Source organism: Limulus polyphemus, unplaced genomic scaffold (genome assembly GCF_000517525.1).
Source record: "Limulus polyphemus unplaced genomic scaffold, Limulus_polyphemus-2.1.2 Scaffold30, whole genome shotgun sequence".
Classification (NCBI taxonomy): domain Eukaryota; kingdom Metazoa; phylum Arthropoda; class Merostomata; order Xiphosura; family Limulidae; genus Limulus; species Limulus polyphemus.
The window spans coordinates 1698361-1712624 of record NW_013665640.1 but is presented as its reverse complement, the minus strand read 5'-3'; the positions used below and the strand labels follow the sequence as shown (position 1 = coordinate 1712624).

General features: G+C 33.6%; 1 protein-coding gene across 1 annotated transcript; it reads left to right on the top strand.

The window, feature by feature from the left end:
• The first annotated feature begins 9521 nt into the window (after positions 1-9521).
• Positions 9522-14123, top strand: LOC106459812 (uncharacterized protein C9orf172 homolog). Its single transcript, XM_022386743.1, has 3 exons — positions 9522-9582; positions 10115-10585; positions 11867-14123. The coding sequence occupies exons 1-3, from the start codon at positions 9522-9524 to the stop codon at positions 12907-12909; spliced, it is 1575 nt and encodes a 524-aa protein (XP_022242451.1). The 3' UTR covers positions 12910-14123.
• Positions 14124-14264: the final 141 nt, after the last annotated feature.

The following is a 14264-nucleotide window of genomic DNA, read 5'->3' as shown; positions in this document are numbered from 1 at the left end:
TAGATAAAATAAATGTATAAGTATACATACATGCATAAATATATCCGTTTTATTTACGAAAAATAACAATTTTCAATTTTGTATTGTAAGTCTACGTTATGTTTTGGATCAACACTAATTTCATCTATTCTAAAGCTTTAAGTCATAGTTAATGTTGGCGCCATCTGTTGTTTAATTGTGAATGTGTTTTTGAGATACTATAAAAATATTATGGCCCATAATAATAAAATGTTATCAATTTAACAATCAAAATTTTGGAAATTATCATACAACTATATTGATGTCTTATCCTTATTTGTTTAAGTTTAAAATTGTAAAAGGATTTGGTTTGAACTTTATTCTATATTTTTGTTGCTCTAGACGTTTTATGTTTTATATATGTAATAAATTTATCATTGATTATTTTGTGTCTCTTTGTCGTTTGTCTTATGTGTTTTATTGTTTTCTCTTCTACTTTTTTGTTTGTTTTACAATGCTTATTAATATTTTATACAGTTTGTTTAAACTAAGTCACAGCAAGTAGCTTTCATTAATCTATTATAAAACAAAAACATTTAGAAATGTTATCAAAAACCCTACCCTATACCTTTTGGTTGTAAGCGAATGAACCTAAACAAAGATTTTTCTGTAAAGAAATGTGCAGAGGAATTGGCTAAAATATTTTAATAAAAACCTTTAAAGAATGAATTAAAAACTAACTAAGTCAGTATTATTCTAGAAAACTTACATAATAAAATATCTAATAGGGGACAACGTGATATTCGGCTAATATGATAATATGTTTGATGTAATTTTTTAATTTCAAATGGTGTTCTTGCTCTAAGTAAAAAAATAACTTAATTATGTCAAGCAACGATATTGTATGGTGTGCTGAACAAAAGTTGTTATTTTTAGATGATATCATTATTTTAGTTTGCAGAAAAATTAAAGTACAGAAAAATATATATATAAACTACTAACTAGCTGATATACGCATCATTTTTATACGTTCCAAACACAACTGACCAATGCTCAACTAGAAAAATATAGAAATGTCACGAGAAAGAAAATATCTCGAGGAAATCATCTATAGTTTGACGGGAAATATTGATCAATAGTATTTTGAACTTAGAGGAATTTTATAAAACCTTAAATACTCAATCGTCATGTATGCCGTAAATAAAGTCCATAATATTCGTTTTATTGCAAATAATTGAGATTAAATTCATTAATATTCTTATTAATGTTATTCAATGTAGCTACCATAATTTAACTTCACGTCCAAAGTCAATAATCTCTCTACAAGTAGAAATGTTAACGCATCTATATTGCATTATGGATTACTAAGTTTTGATTTAGAAGTGTAACAGAATTGAATTTTAGAATGTTTTTATCCAGGTTCAAGGAAAAGTAAAGGATATGTATTTGAAGTAGAGATATGCGCTTTTGAAGCTTACACACCTTGACTTAGCTAAAATTATTTATTTTCTCTCTATAATAAAACAATTTCACATCTCAGTTTCAGATTAGTTGCATCAATACAAAAAGTGTCGATTTTGCTAATATTTGTCACCTTGCGAGTGGTAATAAATCCTCTTTCTAATCCTTCCCAATTAGAAAGAGGAAATTATATCCTCCCCAATTAAAAATAGAATACCATTGTTACGCATAAGCGGAAAAATATATTACTACTTAGAAGAGTAATGGATTAAAAGGAGTGAAGAAATCCAATAAATACATAGAAGTAAACTCCCTTACTCAAAAAATAAAGGATTCTGAGCTCTGTTACGTAAGTTATACTGTTTGTGTTATTTTTAGTGTTATTTTTTTTTTTACAAATCCATAATTCTACACTGAAACTCAAATAGCTTAAAAAGTACTACTTAATATTAACTTCTCTACTTACCTATACCAAAACTAAAAATCAACCCGATAATGAGTATAAATAATTAAATTTACTTTCTTACGTTCTTACTTATAAATCGTTTTATTTTTTGGCTACTCTCGCTGTTAACGATATTTTCGGCCGTAAACCCAATAATAGTACACAAGATTCAGCCATCTAAGGGGATTTAAGCGTTTTACTAAACTGGTTTAAAGAAGTTTACGAAACGATAGGTTCAATGCGTTGTGCAAAACAGGAGATTATGATGAGAAGTGATACTTGACTGCCTGTGTCCTGAACTCAGTATACCAATAATGTATGTATATTGGTTATTATATAATGTGGTTGACGTACAGAAAAAATTCAAAGTATTTTTTTTTCAAAAATACCTGTATTTAAGTATTATTTATGAGTGAAATCTCATCAAGAGCTATGCTCGTAACTCACAAGAATTTGAACATTCAGCTACAGAATGAAAAGTTATATGATACATCAGCAGTTATGATTCAAGTAGTTGAATAGCTGATAAATGTAAAACAGATAAAAAAAATCATTGAAGAATTTGTATAAGCATAGACTGATTAGATTTGATACAAATGTCAAAACCCTAGCACGATAACTTCTACATCGTACAAAACAGAAACAAATGCTACGTTCTTATCTTATTGCACATAACAGGAAATTGATATATTTAATTTCAAAAAGAATAATAGCTTGGTACAGAAAAGTTAAAATAGGTATTAAGCAGACACAATAGCTTAGCAAGATGAACAAAATATTAAATAGGACAGTAATGTAACATACATAGTGTTCCAAAGACCAAGGCCTGGCATGGCCAGGTGGTCAGGACGCTCGACTCCCAATCTGTCGCTGGTTCGAATCCCCGTCACACCAAACATGCTCGCCTTTTCAGCCGTGGGGGCGTTATAATGTGACGGTCACTCCCACTATTCGTTGGTAAAAGAGTAGCCCAAGAGTTGGCGGTGGGTGGTGATGCTGCCTTCCCTCTAGTCTTACACTGCTAAATTAGGGACGGCTAGCTCGTGTAGCTTTGCGCGAAATTCAAAACAAAACAGACAAACCAAACCCAAAGACCAATTAACAAATATCTTGCAAAAAGGAAATTCGATTTATACAGGTTTTATTCAAAACATTATTGTTTCAATACAGTTTCTTACAGAAAGTGCATTCACTTGACAAATTGTGATATACTTGTTACAAGTTTGTCAATAGCATTATTATTACCTAGAGTTTTACAGAGAATGATCCTGACATATGGAGGCCATCTGGATTAATACCCATTACGTTTTAGGCCCTTCACCATCTCAGAAAGCTCCCTTTTTTAATTTGCTTCTTCCTGAAACTTCTTAGGTCACTATGATCCACGATCCTCATTTTCAACTTAATTTTCGTTGATTATGTTTCCATTTTTTATATTCTTAGTCAAACAGTTTTCAGGTAATTTTTCTACAACATTGGATTTCGGTTTTTCCAATGAATAAATATTTTACTGGAGGTAAAACGTTTCTGCATTTCAAAGTTTAGTTGTTTTGGCGCCAAATGTACCTGGTAGAAACTGTTGTAATCCAAATCGAGCTGCGAACATGATTCTGATCAGATTCCTATCAGTTTTTTCTATTGGTTCTTAGTAAATTTGCGTGTTTCTATTTCGGTATGTTGAAGTCAGTGAATCCATCTGGGTATATTTCTTGATACCTGGAGCTTCCAAGTATGATGTCTAATGATCATTGTCCTATTCTATATACTATCATTAGAAATGATAAGTAGTTAATTTAATAGAAGTTCGGTCATTTTCTTGTTCTTATCACCAGATATAATATGTATTCATCCTAATCCTTCTAAATTTTATTCACAAACTTTTCAAACATATTAATTTTCATATTTACCTTTTCTACTATTCTATGCTAATCTACCCTATTGTACATAAATGGAAAAAGTCTGAATGTAGTGGACTTGAGCATAAACAATACGCAATAGAAGAAAAATCTTAGAAAGTCCACAATGTTTCATTGCTTCCTAGAACTAATAGTCATTCTTCCCGTTTCACCTTGCGTCCCATAGATATTATCTGAGCTTCCATTAAACCAAGCTTAGATATTTCAGACTTCAAAGTGGTGTTCTGTAGATAGTAGGACATTTGCTGCGAATACACGTAAAGTAATCTGTAATGGTCAAGAAGACGAGATTGTCAACCACAGGATACCAAGTTTCATTAGTCCATAGCAGGTGACAGGGTATTGCACAAACCAGAATAAATTACCTTAAAATTAAAATGATTTTATTAGTGGCGAAGACTGTTTTGAATGGTCTGTTCGTAATCACTTCCACTTATCAAATGCCCGCAATCAAATCTAAATAGCAAAACTACTGTGATTCTGCTAAGAAACTCTTTTTAAGGAGAGTATCCATGTGTGTTTATCTTTCTAAAATTTATGGAAAACTATGGATTGCCTTCTTTATATTTCACCGAGACAATAAATGATAACCAGCCATCATTTGAGGTCTGACTGATCCCTTCGTCCAATAAAATTTTTTGAAGAAAGCTATTTGATAGGCCAAAGTTCCCATATCTGTGAAAGTGATTTTGTGTTCAATTAGTTTATGCAAAATGTTATTCTAAATCTTTACATAAGTAGTGGTGCTCAATTCAAACTGAAACAATGGATGCTCTCATTGTTCTGTTACATCTGAGCATTTTCTATCCATCAGTATGTTTCCTATTAACTTGACTAATGTGGTCTTGAATTCCACTCATTGGTTGAGGGCACTTATCCCACTTTATCTGTTTTTGGATTTGCAATGGAAGTGGCTCATAAATAAAAATTAGCATAAGAATGATACTTTGCTTCCAGCTGGATCAATACCAAATACTCTTCAGGCCCTTCATCCTCCCAGAAATCTCCCATTCCTTCTTTTGCTTCTTTTTGAAACTACTTAGGTCACTATGGTCCTCTATCCTCATTTCCAACTTAATTTTCGTTGATCCTGTTTCCGTTGTTTATATCCTCAGTGCCCATTATTTTATTGCTTTTCTCTTCCTAGAATTAATAGTCACTCCTCCCGTTTCTTATATTACATTTAAAGAGGTAAGCTACCTGGCACTTATGATTTTGATTAGATTCACATATAAGTTTCCAGGTGCACTACCATTTCCTCCAGAAACATGGATACGTAAGTTTAGAATGCCAGCGTGTATTTTAAGTTCTTAAGTGCTTGTCCTTGGATTCTACTTAGAGAATGCTTTTCTTCCATGATTGTATATATCTGCCTTTGTGTTTTGTGGCTGAATACAATACACTGTTCCATGAGTTGATCTCTTAAGGCTCATGACCATGATTTGATTGGCCTGACCTGCTGAAATTCCTACACAAAACATTCTAGGTCTTCTTTAGTTGTTCCATAGAAGATTTATGGCTATATCTTGACATTCCCATCATTGCGCAAAGTCTACACACAAGCTGTGCAATCATCAAGGCCTAGTGAGTAGATTTAATCTCAGAAACTGAACTAGAAGTTCACTATGACATTCTTCGATCATGTTCAGCGCACTTTAATTGACCAATCCTCTTATCTGAGAAGTTCTCTATATTGTTACAACTTTCCTTAATCATGCATATTTTTTAATAGGCTAACTACTCTAGACTGTGTCCTCTAGTCAGACATGGCTGGTCAGGTGGTTAGGGCGATGAACTCGCAATCTGAGGGTCGCGGGTTCGAATCCCCGTCCCACCAAATATGCTCGCCCTTTCAGCCGTGGGGGCCATTATATGGTTACGGTCAATCCCCCTATTCGTTGGTAAAAGATGACTAGCTGACTTCCATCTAGTCTTTCACTGCTAAATTAGGGACGGCTAGCGCAGATAGCCCTCGTGTAGTTTTGCGCGAAACACAAACCAAACTGTATACTCTAGTTTTAATGTAGCCTTCCTTTCTTTTAGCAGTCAAATTAATTTGCAGAAAATGTATGCATATGTGGTGTTAGGAGAAAACGAAAAAAGTTCAGGTTCAGTAAATCTAATGATAACTGAAATCTATTAATAACATCAAAGTAATTAAAGTAAAATGAAAATCAAAAAATTGAAAACAATAAAATAGAAAGTTCAAACACACAACCATAAATAACGAAAATAGCAAATCACACAAACTGATTCAGAGGGCAAACCCTTTTGTTAAAATTCAGTTTAGTTATGATAAAAAAAAACATTCTTATAGTTGAAAAAAAAAACCCGACGAAGTCTGTACTCTGTCCTGACAGCTTTCAGGATTAGATCTTCCATCCATAGATGAATGTCCATGTGCACATTCTATTTCAATTCAACCTTCTTCACTGGCCAAGAAATTAACACATAAACAGTAAACCTAGCTCATTCCTATAAGCAAAGAGCCCCCCAAAAGTTACAATTAGAGCACTCTAATTAAGTGAGGAACACAAAGTCTATTTTACAAACAAGGGATGAATTATTTCAGGAACAAGAGCAAAAGTATATGTATACGCCCTTAAAATAGTTATCCTGTACCAATAATCCTGCTTTTGCCATGTATTGTGGTCACATAAAAAGTAACTTTAGCAGAAGCTTAATAACAACAATATTTAATGATTGTTTTACATTAAACAGTATTAATTTATTCTTACTTCATCAGTATGAAGTAGATGTAATACAAGTCAATGAGACTGAAACAGATCATTTCGAGTATCCCTGGGAGATTTCATGCCTACCTTAGCAACGTCCTACATGTGCAATATTAAATAACTTCAACAGCAAAGATGAGGATCCCAACTAATAATGTGTGTAATGTATTCTAATCAGTAAAGGTTTTAGTCTGCTTATATAATGACGTATAATATAAAGTATTCCCAGACATATTATTAAATAGGATTGTGTTAATAGCTGTACACGTTATTTTTAAACCACTTCTTCTTTATTGTATATATATAAATAGCTTATTTTTAATAAAAAGTTTTTAATACTATATATAAATACATTTGTTTAAAATATGTTAAAACAAAATGACTGCATAAAAGAAAAGAAAGCTAAATGAATGTTATTACGATGATCTTGTGGCGGCGCCTATAACTTAACATTTGGTGTATCACGAAACCAATAACATAACAGTAATAATACTAATTATGATACACAAAGCTACAAACAGCGGTTACGTATCATATATATATACAGACTGTAAGAAAAGGTAAAAAGAAATAGTAGGCACACGAGTAAAATCAGACAAACGCTTGTCACTGACCCCCGAATTTGAACATTGTAAGTTCATAAACTTACCACTGACTCACCAGGGAACTTTTAAATTTGATGAAGTAATAAATTTAAAACAAGTGTGATCAATAAACAATAACTAAGGTTTTCATAGTTTAATCAAAACTAATTAATACTAGTTTGTATCCAAGTAACCACATTTATGCTCACCTGAATATCTGTAATTTCATCGTTTGTTTTTTGTGCTTTAACTTAAGCTAAAGATGTGGTTCATACTATTATTTTCCTAATTATTAATAACATTGCCTACGGGACACAGTTAAAGATTTTTTCCCCATCTGTAAATTCTCCTTTAAAGGATCATATTTCTCTAGCAGCAAAGCTAACCAGAAGTATTTAATTTTTCATTTTGTTCCTTGTATTTTATTAATCCTTAAGATCCTGTAAGTAAACAAAATACTTTTAACTAAGAAAAAAAAAAGGATTTCAGGGTTTCTAAGCCCAAAACAATGGCAACCATGTAGTGGTTTTCTTGAACCATAGTTACAGAAGTTCGAAGTAACTACATGGTAAGTAAAATACACCACTATTCTGTTTCCCTTTTAGATCATAAAGATAAACATTTAACGTTTACCAAAATTTTCAAACATCGCACTTTAGTTCATCCAGCCCATCTGTTGGTAGTATAGCGCGCAGATAATCGATTTTTCAAGAAAGTTAGCTTATTTTTACGCCATGACTACACACTCCCAAAGTTCATTCCCATTTTGGTATTTCTGGACTTCAAAGTGCCGCTGTAAATTTCTTTAGACCTATACTAATATTTTTCTAGTAGCATCGTGTGTGTAAAGATTGAGAAGCACTTGAGAATTCTGTTTTCTCTATTTTTGCTTATGGGATGATTAAGTAACCTTGAGTGTTTGTTTGTTTGTTTGTTTTGAATTTCGCGCAAAGCTACACGAGGGCTATCTGCGCTAGCCGTCCCTAATTTAGCAGTGTAAGACTAGAGGGAAGGCAGCTAGTCATCATCACCCACCGCCAACACTTGGGCTACTTTTTTACCAACGAATAGTGGGATTGAGCGTAACATTATAACGCCCCCACAGCTGAAAGGGCGAGCATGTTTAGTGTGACGGGGATTCGAACCCGCAACCTTCAGATTGCGAGTCGAGTGCCCTAACCACCTGGCCATGCCGGGCCTAACGTGAGTGAGGACTGCACTTTGAGCGATTTGACAAGCTTATAGTTGGCAATAAAAGTATATTTTCTTTTGGCATAGATCTTTTGATTATTAAGAGAAAGAAACGAGATTGTCTCTCGTCCATTGCCTTTTTTAAACTCACTGAATTGAGTTGAATTGAATGTATTGTGTGTTTGACAAGAATAACTAAATAGTCGTGCTTTTCTGTGAAACTTCTGTTTTTATTTTTAATTCAGACAATTCAGATTTAATGTCATAATACATTTTCTTCAGAAGTTGTTAGAGTAGTTACAGTTCTTACATTTAAGAAATCAGCGAAGCTCATAATACCATAACTATCAAGTGAGTGATAAAAATATATAATGTGACTCTATGTACACATACTTTTAAATACGATAGAGGTAAGTTTTACATGCCCTCTTCATAAAAATGTTACAGAATGGTGTTCAGATTTATGGTAACAACAGAAGGATAAGTGCCTTTTTTTTCACCACCAGTGTTGTTTTGCATGATGACCCTTGTTATCGACTATACTGTACAGTGTAATTTCCAAAGCAAGAGGTCAATATTGTCCCTCCTCTCTTTACATGTTTTCCAAAGTCCATCAACTGTGTATGGACAACAAATCCTGGGATCCATTTTCAGGAACACAAGAGCGAATAATCCATGGAACATGCAACTAGTGAGTTAACTGGTTTGCCTACCAATGATATAGCATGTATTCCCATTTAAATTATGTTGCAGTCATTCAATCATTCGTCCATTGTGATGACATACTTCTATTTGTCACATACCAGATACCATTCGTACAGCTTTCAACAGATGGTTTTTCATTCAGCTTTGTGACTTAGAGGTAGCTTGAGAAAATAGCCCTTGTGTTGCATCCATTAACTTAAATTCAAAGGAGGTTTTCCTTTGTTTGCATTGGATTAGTATGCGATTGTTTGTTGGTCTGTTTTTCCCTGATAGAATCATGCCGTACATTGTTTTACCAATATAGTTCAATAACAGAAATGTCCTTTTCTTCAAAATGCTAAACTTTCGTGTGTGGCATGTTTTTATAATTGCTGACTAAATTAGTTTGTATTGTAAAGTCTGGTGATATAACCGTTCCAGAAAAGTTCAATCTTAGACGCCATCTTCACTTACACAGCACCATATTTCAATTTCATTACAAACAGAGGATCAGGGCTTTTAATTTGTGTAGTCACAGGCCGTAGGAATGGCCAAGGGATTCGGTGGCTGGATATATAAGTTGTTATCACAGGCCATTAACAACCTCCGTAATTCGCGAAAAAATAATCTACCCAAAGATTAAAGAAAAAATAACAGTTAAAAATAAAACAAATCCTTTTGATCATTTCTACAAGCCAGGCCGACAAATAAGCGAGGAAAATTTGAAATATTGTACTAACCTGAATTAGGGATTAAGGCTAGGCAAATGTGAAATGATTTAAACGACTGCTACGATGTGTGTATCTTCAAGTACAGTTATCAATTAGCATATGACCGATTTGAAGTAGATGTTTTTCTTGTAATGACTGGACATAAGTTAAAGCATGCTAAGCTTATACGTATTCGAATTATGTAACATTGGTGATCGAAATTTTGATAATTTTTACTTTTCACAAAGCTGAAGTATCTAACTGCATATATCAAGTTAACACTGACAGATAGATCTGTAATTGAAGCTTTAATTTTCTGACTTATGCATTAAACATATAATGATTATGTCAGGTTTTAATCATCTAATTTACAAAAGAAACCTTCCTATTGTTCAACTGTTTATGTATACAACCCCTTATTGTTATTTAGGTTTAAATGATTTTGAAGAAAAGAGGGAGGAAATAATTACATCACTGGATGACGTTCTGGACGCTTTACTGGCTATTCCTTCTGGTTCTCGATCATCTAGCCCTGTGACTTCACGTCGTACTAGCCCTGTTGCTCCTCAGATGATCAGTTCAGCCCAGGTAGATCGAGAAGAACAACCCCCATTCTTTAGTGATTGGACAGAAAAGACAGACGGTCGCCAAAAGTCACAAGCTGATAAAACTTCATATCCTATAACGTCTGTTAGTAGCTATACAGGATCCCAGGAATCTCCAAGTCGAAGACTGAGCGAAGTAAGTTCTCACGGATCTGCAACGACAGACGAGAACAGGTATTCAAGCAGCTCAGCGATTTCTCTAGAACCTGATTTTGAACATTCACTCAGAGAAAATTATGATGCTAAGAGCAAGGGAGGGATATTTAGAAGTGAAGAACGTCTGCCTTCAACACAAGGTAGGTTATCTGTTTACAAGCATCTCAAAATACCTCTGCATGCTCATCCTATCCTTGCATGCCAAGAACCCTACGGTTTGAAAGAAGATAAAAAATCTAAAGTTAATGAAGACAATTTAAAACTGAACAAGTATGTGGGGGAAGCTAATAACAACATGCAAATGTTAAACACCATCGAGCAGGATAGTAGGTTAACCCAGATACAACATGACTTTAAACCTTCTCTCAGAAACAAACATCTAAGTACAAAAAATAATATAACTATTTCCTCAACGTCGTGGGCATTGCAGAATAAAATAGATAGAAAAATAATAAATAAAAAATGTCCACATAAATATCAATCATCCCCTTCGTTACGCACAGAGTATACTTCCGTTTCTGACAGATTTGGTGGAAACATTGTTTCTGCAGACACTTCACCTATATTTTTGTCTCATAATGAGCTGTCTTCTGGCGAACAAGTAAATGCTTCATTTGATTTCCAAATTAATGGAGAAGAAACTGACGAATATTTTTTAATAATGTTTCGAGAGTCCTACAATGTATCGAGTGATTGCTGTTTTAATTATAGTAATGCACTAAAAAACGAAGAAGGAAATAAAAAAGAGCATTCTGCGTATTGTGAAAGTAAAACTAAACGTTGTGAAGTTCAGCCGAAGATGACATCTAGCGATGCCCTCAATAGCATTAATAATTATCCTTTACTACTTACAGGTCGGTTTAAAACAAAATATTATAACGAACATCAATGTAATCAATTACTTAATAACAAACAGCATGAATTTCTTGAGCATTTTGGAAAACGTAGTTGTAGTGACATGATAAACTCATTCACACCTGCACATATGCATGATGATTGCATGATGCACAAGAAACTCAAAAGAACGCATTCATTGCCTGACTCAGATTTTCCAGGTAGTTATTTCTGTAGATACTTATTTCCTGAAACCTCAAACTTTATTGTACAACATAGTTTCGGTAAACGAAAACGGTGTACGAATAAAAATTTGCATGATCTTGCGCAATATGGAAGTTGTAGTTTATTGGATGGCCAGGCAGAACTGGGCTTGCTTAACCACAGTAAATCTATATCTCTGGCTTCCATTCCAATGGCTCTTTGTGAAGAAACGGTGTTGAAACATGGATATGATAATACTCCGGAAAATCAGTCTATTAAAAATTGTAAATATTCACTTTATACTTATCAACTTGGTTTTAAGAACTCTGTTTCTGCAGGTGATCACGAAGCTAGAGCTCACCAAGCTTGTTATTTTTTCTCAGAGTCGGGGCAACAAAAAGAATCAGCGCCTTTGAAACTTCCAGATACGAAACACTTGCGTCGTTCCTTTCCAGAAACAGCCCATCAGACTACATCATCATTAGTTTTCTCCAAAAAGGACAGTACGTTATATGAACCACATCAACAACGAGGAACAATTACGTGTAATCGCCCAAAATGTACCAAGACCCTTCCCATGGAAGAAGCACGAGTCAAGTTTCGCATGTGTCCTAACTGTTATACTTATTACTGCAGTAGACATTGTCGTAAGCTTCACTGGGACCGTCATAAAAATCAGTGTCCTTATACAAAAATCAGCAACCTGTGTCAACAAGTATTGGTTAAAGTTCGACAAGACCCTATTTCTAGACGCAATCTGTCTGTGTGTGCAAGACGAGGGTATTTGTCCCGAGGACGAGGAGCTGTCAAATTAGTATTTTACAACACTGAAGACGCTTTAGACTTCATGTGTAAAGGCTGGAACTCTATTCGTGGCCAGAACTTTTATGTACCTCGAAATGATCTTATGCCTCAAGAGATGGGAGCGGATATGTACACTTATATCCGCAACCTGTGTGACCGCTACAATCCAGGAAAGAAGTTCGTTCTCTTGGCAGCTGTACGTGTAACTCAAGAGATATCGAGTGTGGCTGGTGCCTTAGTAGAGCGAGAAATAATAATACGAGGAACAAAGATGCGGCTAACCCCTCCCTTACCAGAAGATGATGTCCAAACGGTTATACTAACATTAGCTAAAAACCCTGGATCTGACGTAGCGGAACGACACCAGCAATGTTTGGCAATGGAAAACCATCTTCAAGAAAGAGGAATTAGCATTGCCACAGAATTTCCAGACATGTATGCAAAAATAAAAAAGTTCGTAAAAGGTGGTGAACCATTTGTCCCCTTAAGTGTGTTCCTCACTGATCGAAGAACAGCAAAGATGTTTATGTGTATAATTCTACCTTGGGCTGATGCTGAAATCATCCAGAATATTTCAGCCAAGGCAGCTGTTACGAAGTCCAAGCGACTTTGGATGCTCTAACTCTTAACTAATCCACCTTATCTTAAGTAATGTGTCAATGTCTATCAAAGTCTTCCTTTGTAGCTGTATTTATAATTCCAAGATTAACAACGGTGCATTCTAAGCAAATATAGGCATTGTTGTCTTAATATGCATGAATGTAAATAAAACTTCATATTTTATGTCAAATCTGCAAACTCTTACACGCGTAAAAAGCGTTTAGAAATGTATGCTCCAAATGTGCAGTTCTGAGTATTACGAACTCAACTTCAATTTCCAGTGAATTGATATTTGTTTGTATTTGTGTACATTTTTGGTAAAGATGAGTTTTAACCGTGCCATTTCATTGAATGCACATACTGATGTAACGTAAGCCTAAAATCAATGAAAATACTTAAAATTTAACTAGTGTTGGAATAAACAGACTTTGAAAACCTAACTTAATACTTTACATTTTTAATGGTTAAATTCTATTGTAAACTCTCAAAGATTTCATGATACGTATTTTCAGCTATTGACTTCCAACCATCACTTAGGAATAAACTTATTCCTAAACTAAAGTCGTATCTTATTACAAGACTTACATGTTATTTGAATTCAGTTGTTTACCAGATTCTTTAAGATATATTTTTCTGAAATTGGAACTTAGGATTTCTTCTAATTGGTTTAGTTGATATACGGCTAATGCATAACAAAATTTAAGTTGCCTGACTTTTGTACATCACGTATAATTTCTAGAATAAATCTTAATCCATAAATTTATGTTTGGACAAATATAGGACAAATTACCATTTTAAAATATTTATTAGCTATGAAATATTAAATAAGTTGTAAAACAATTAATCTTTGACTTGCAAACTCGCAAGAACAATTAAATCACTTAAAGCATTCAATTGTAAAAGAGTAATTATATTTTAAATTGATGCAATCCGGTCTTCATTGAGATTTAATATTAGCCGACAAACTGTTCAAATGTCATTAAATAATGATATTTACACCTTACACATAAGAGTATGCAAATTAATGAAATCTAGTCAAGTGTGTAAATTTTGTAATTGTAAATCGTGGTATGTGTACCGTAGGATAGATCGGGCAACAATAATTGAGCCTGAAGTTACATTTCAGTTATATTAAATATGTTATTTGGTAGTGGATCGGCGTCGAAAATGATAACTTTGAAAACTAGAAAACGTAGTTACATTAGAAGTTGAATATATGTATCAATGCCTTATTTGTATATTTAGTATTATATATATATATATATATATATATATATATATATAATAACAATAGTAGTAATAAATTAAATTTAAGTTTAGTTTACGTTTCGTTTACTTACCGTAACCTTACTTTACCTTAACTAAACGTTAAACGTT

Coding starts and splice junctions, on each gene's coding strand:
- LOC106459812 (XM_022386743.1), top strand. CDS start 9,522: ATGGCCAAGGGATTCGGTGGCTGGATATATAAGTTGTTATCACAGGCC. Junction 9,583..10,114: donor ACAGGCCATTAACAACCTCC/GTAATTCGCGAA, acceptor ATTGTTATTTAG/GTTTAAATGATTTTGAAGAA. Junction 10,586..11,866: donor ACGTCTGCCTTCAACACAAG/GTAGGTTATCTG, acceptor ATTTTTTCTCAG/AGTCGGGGCAACAAAAAGAA.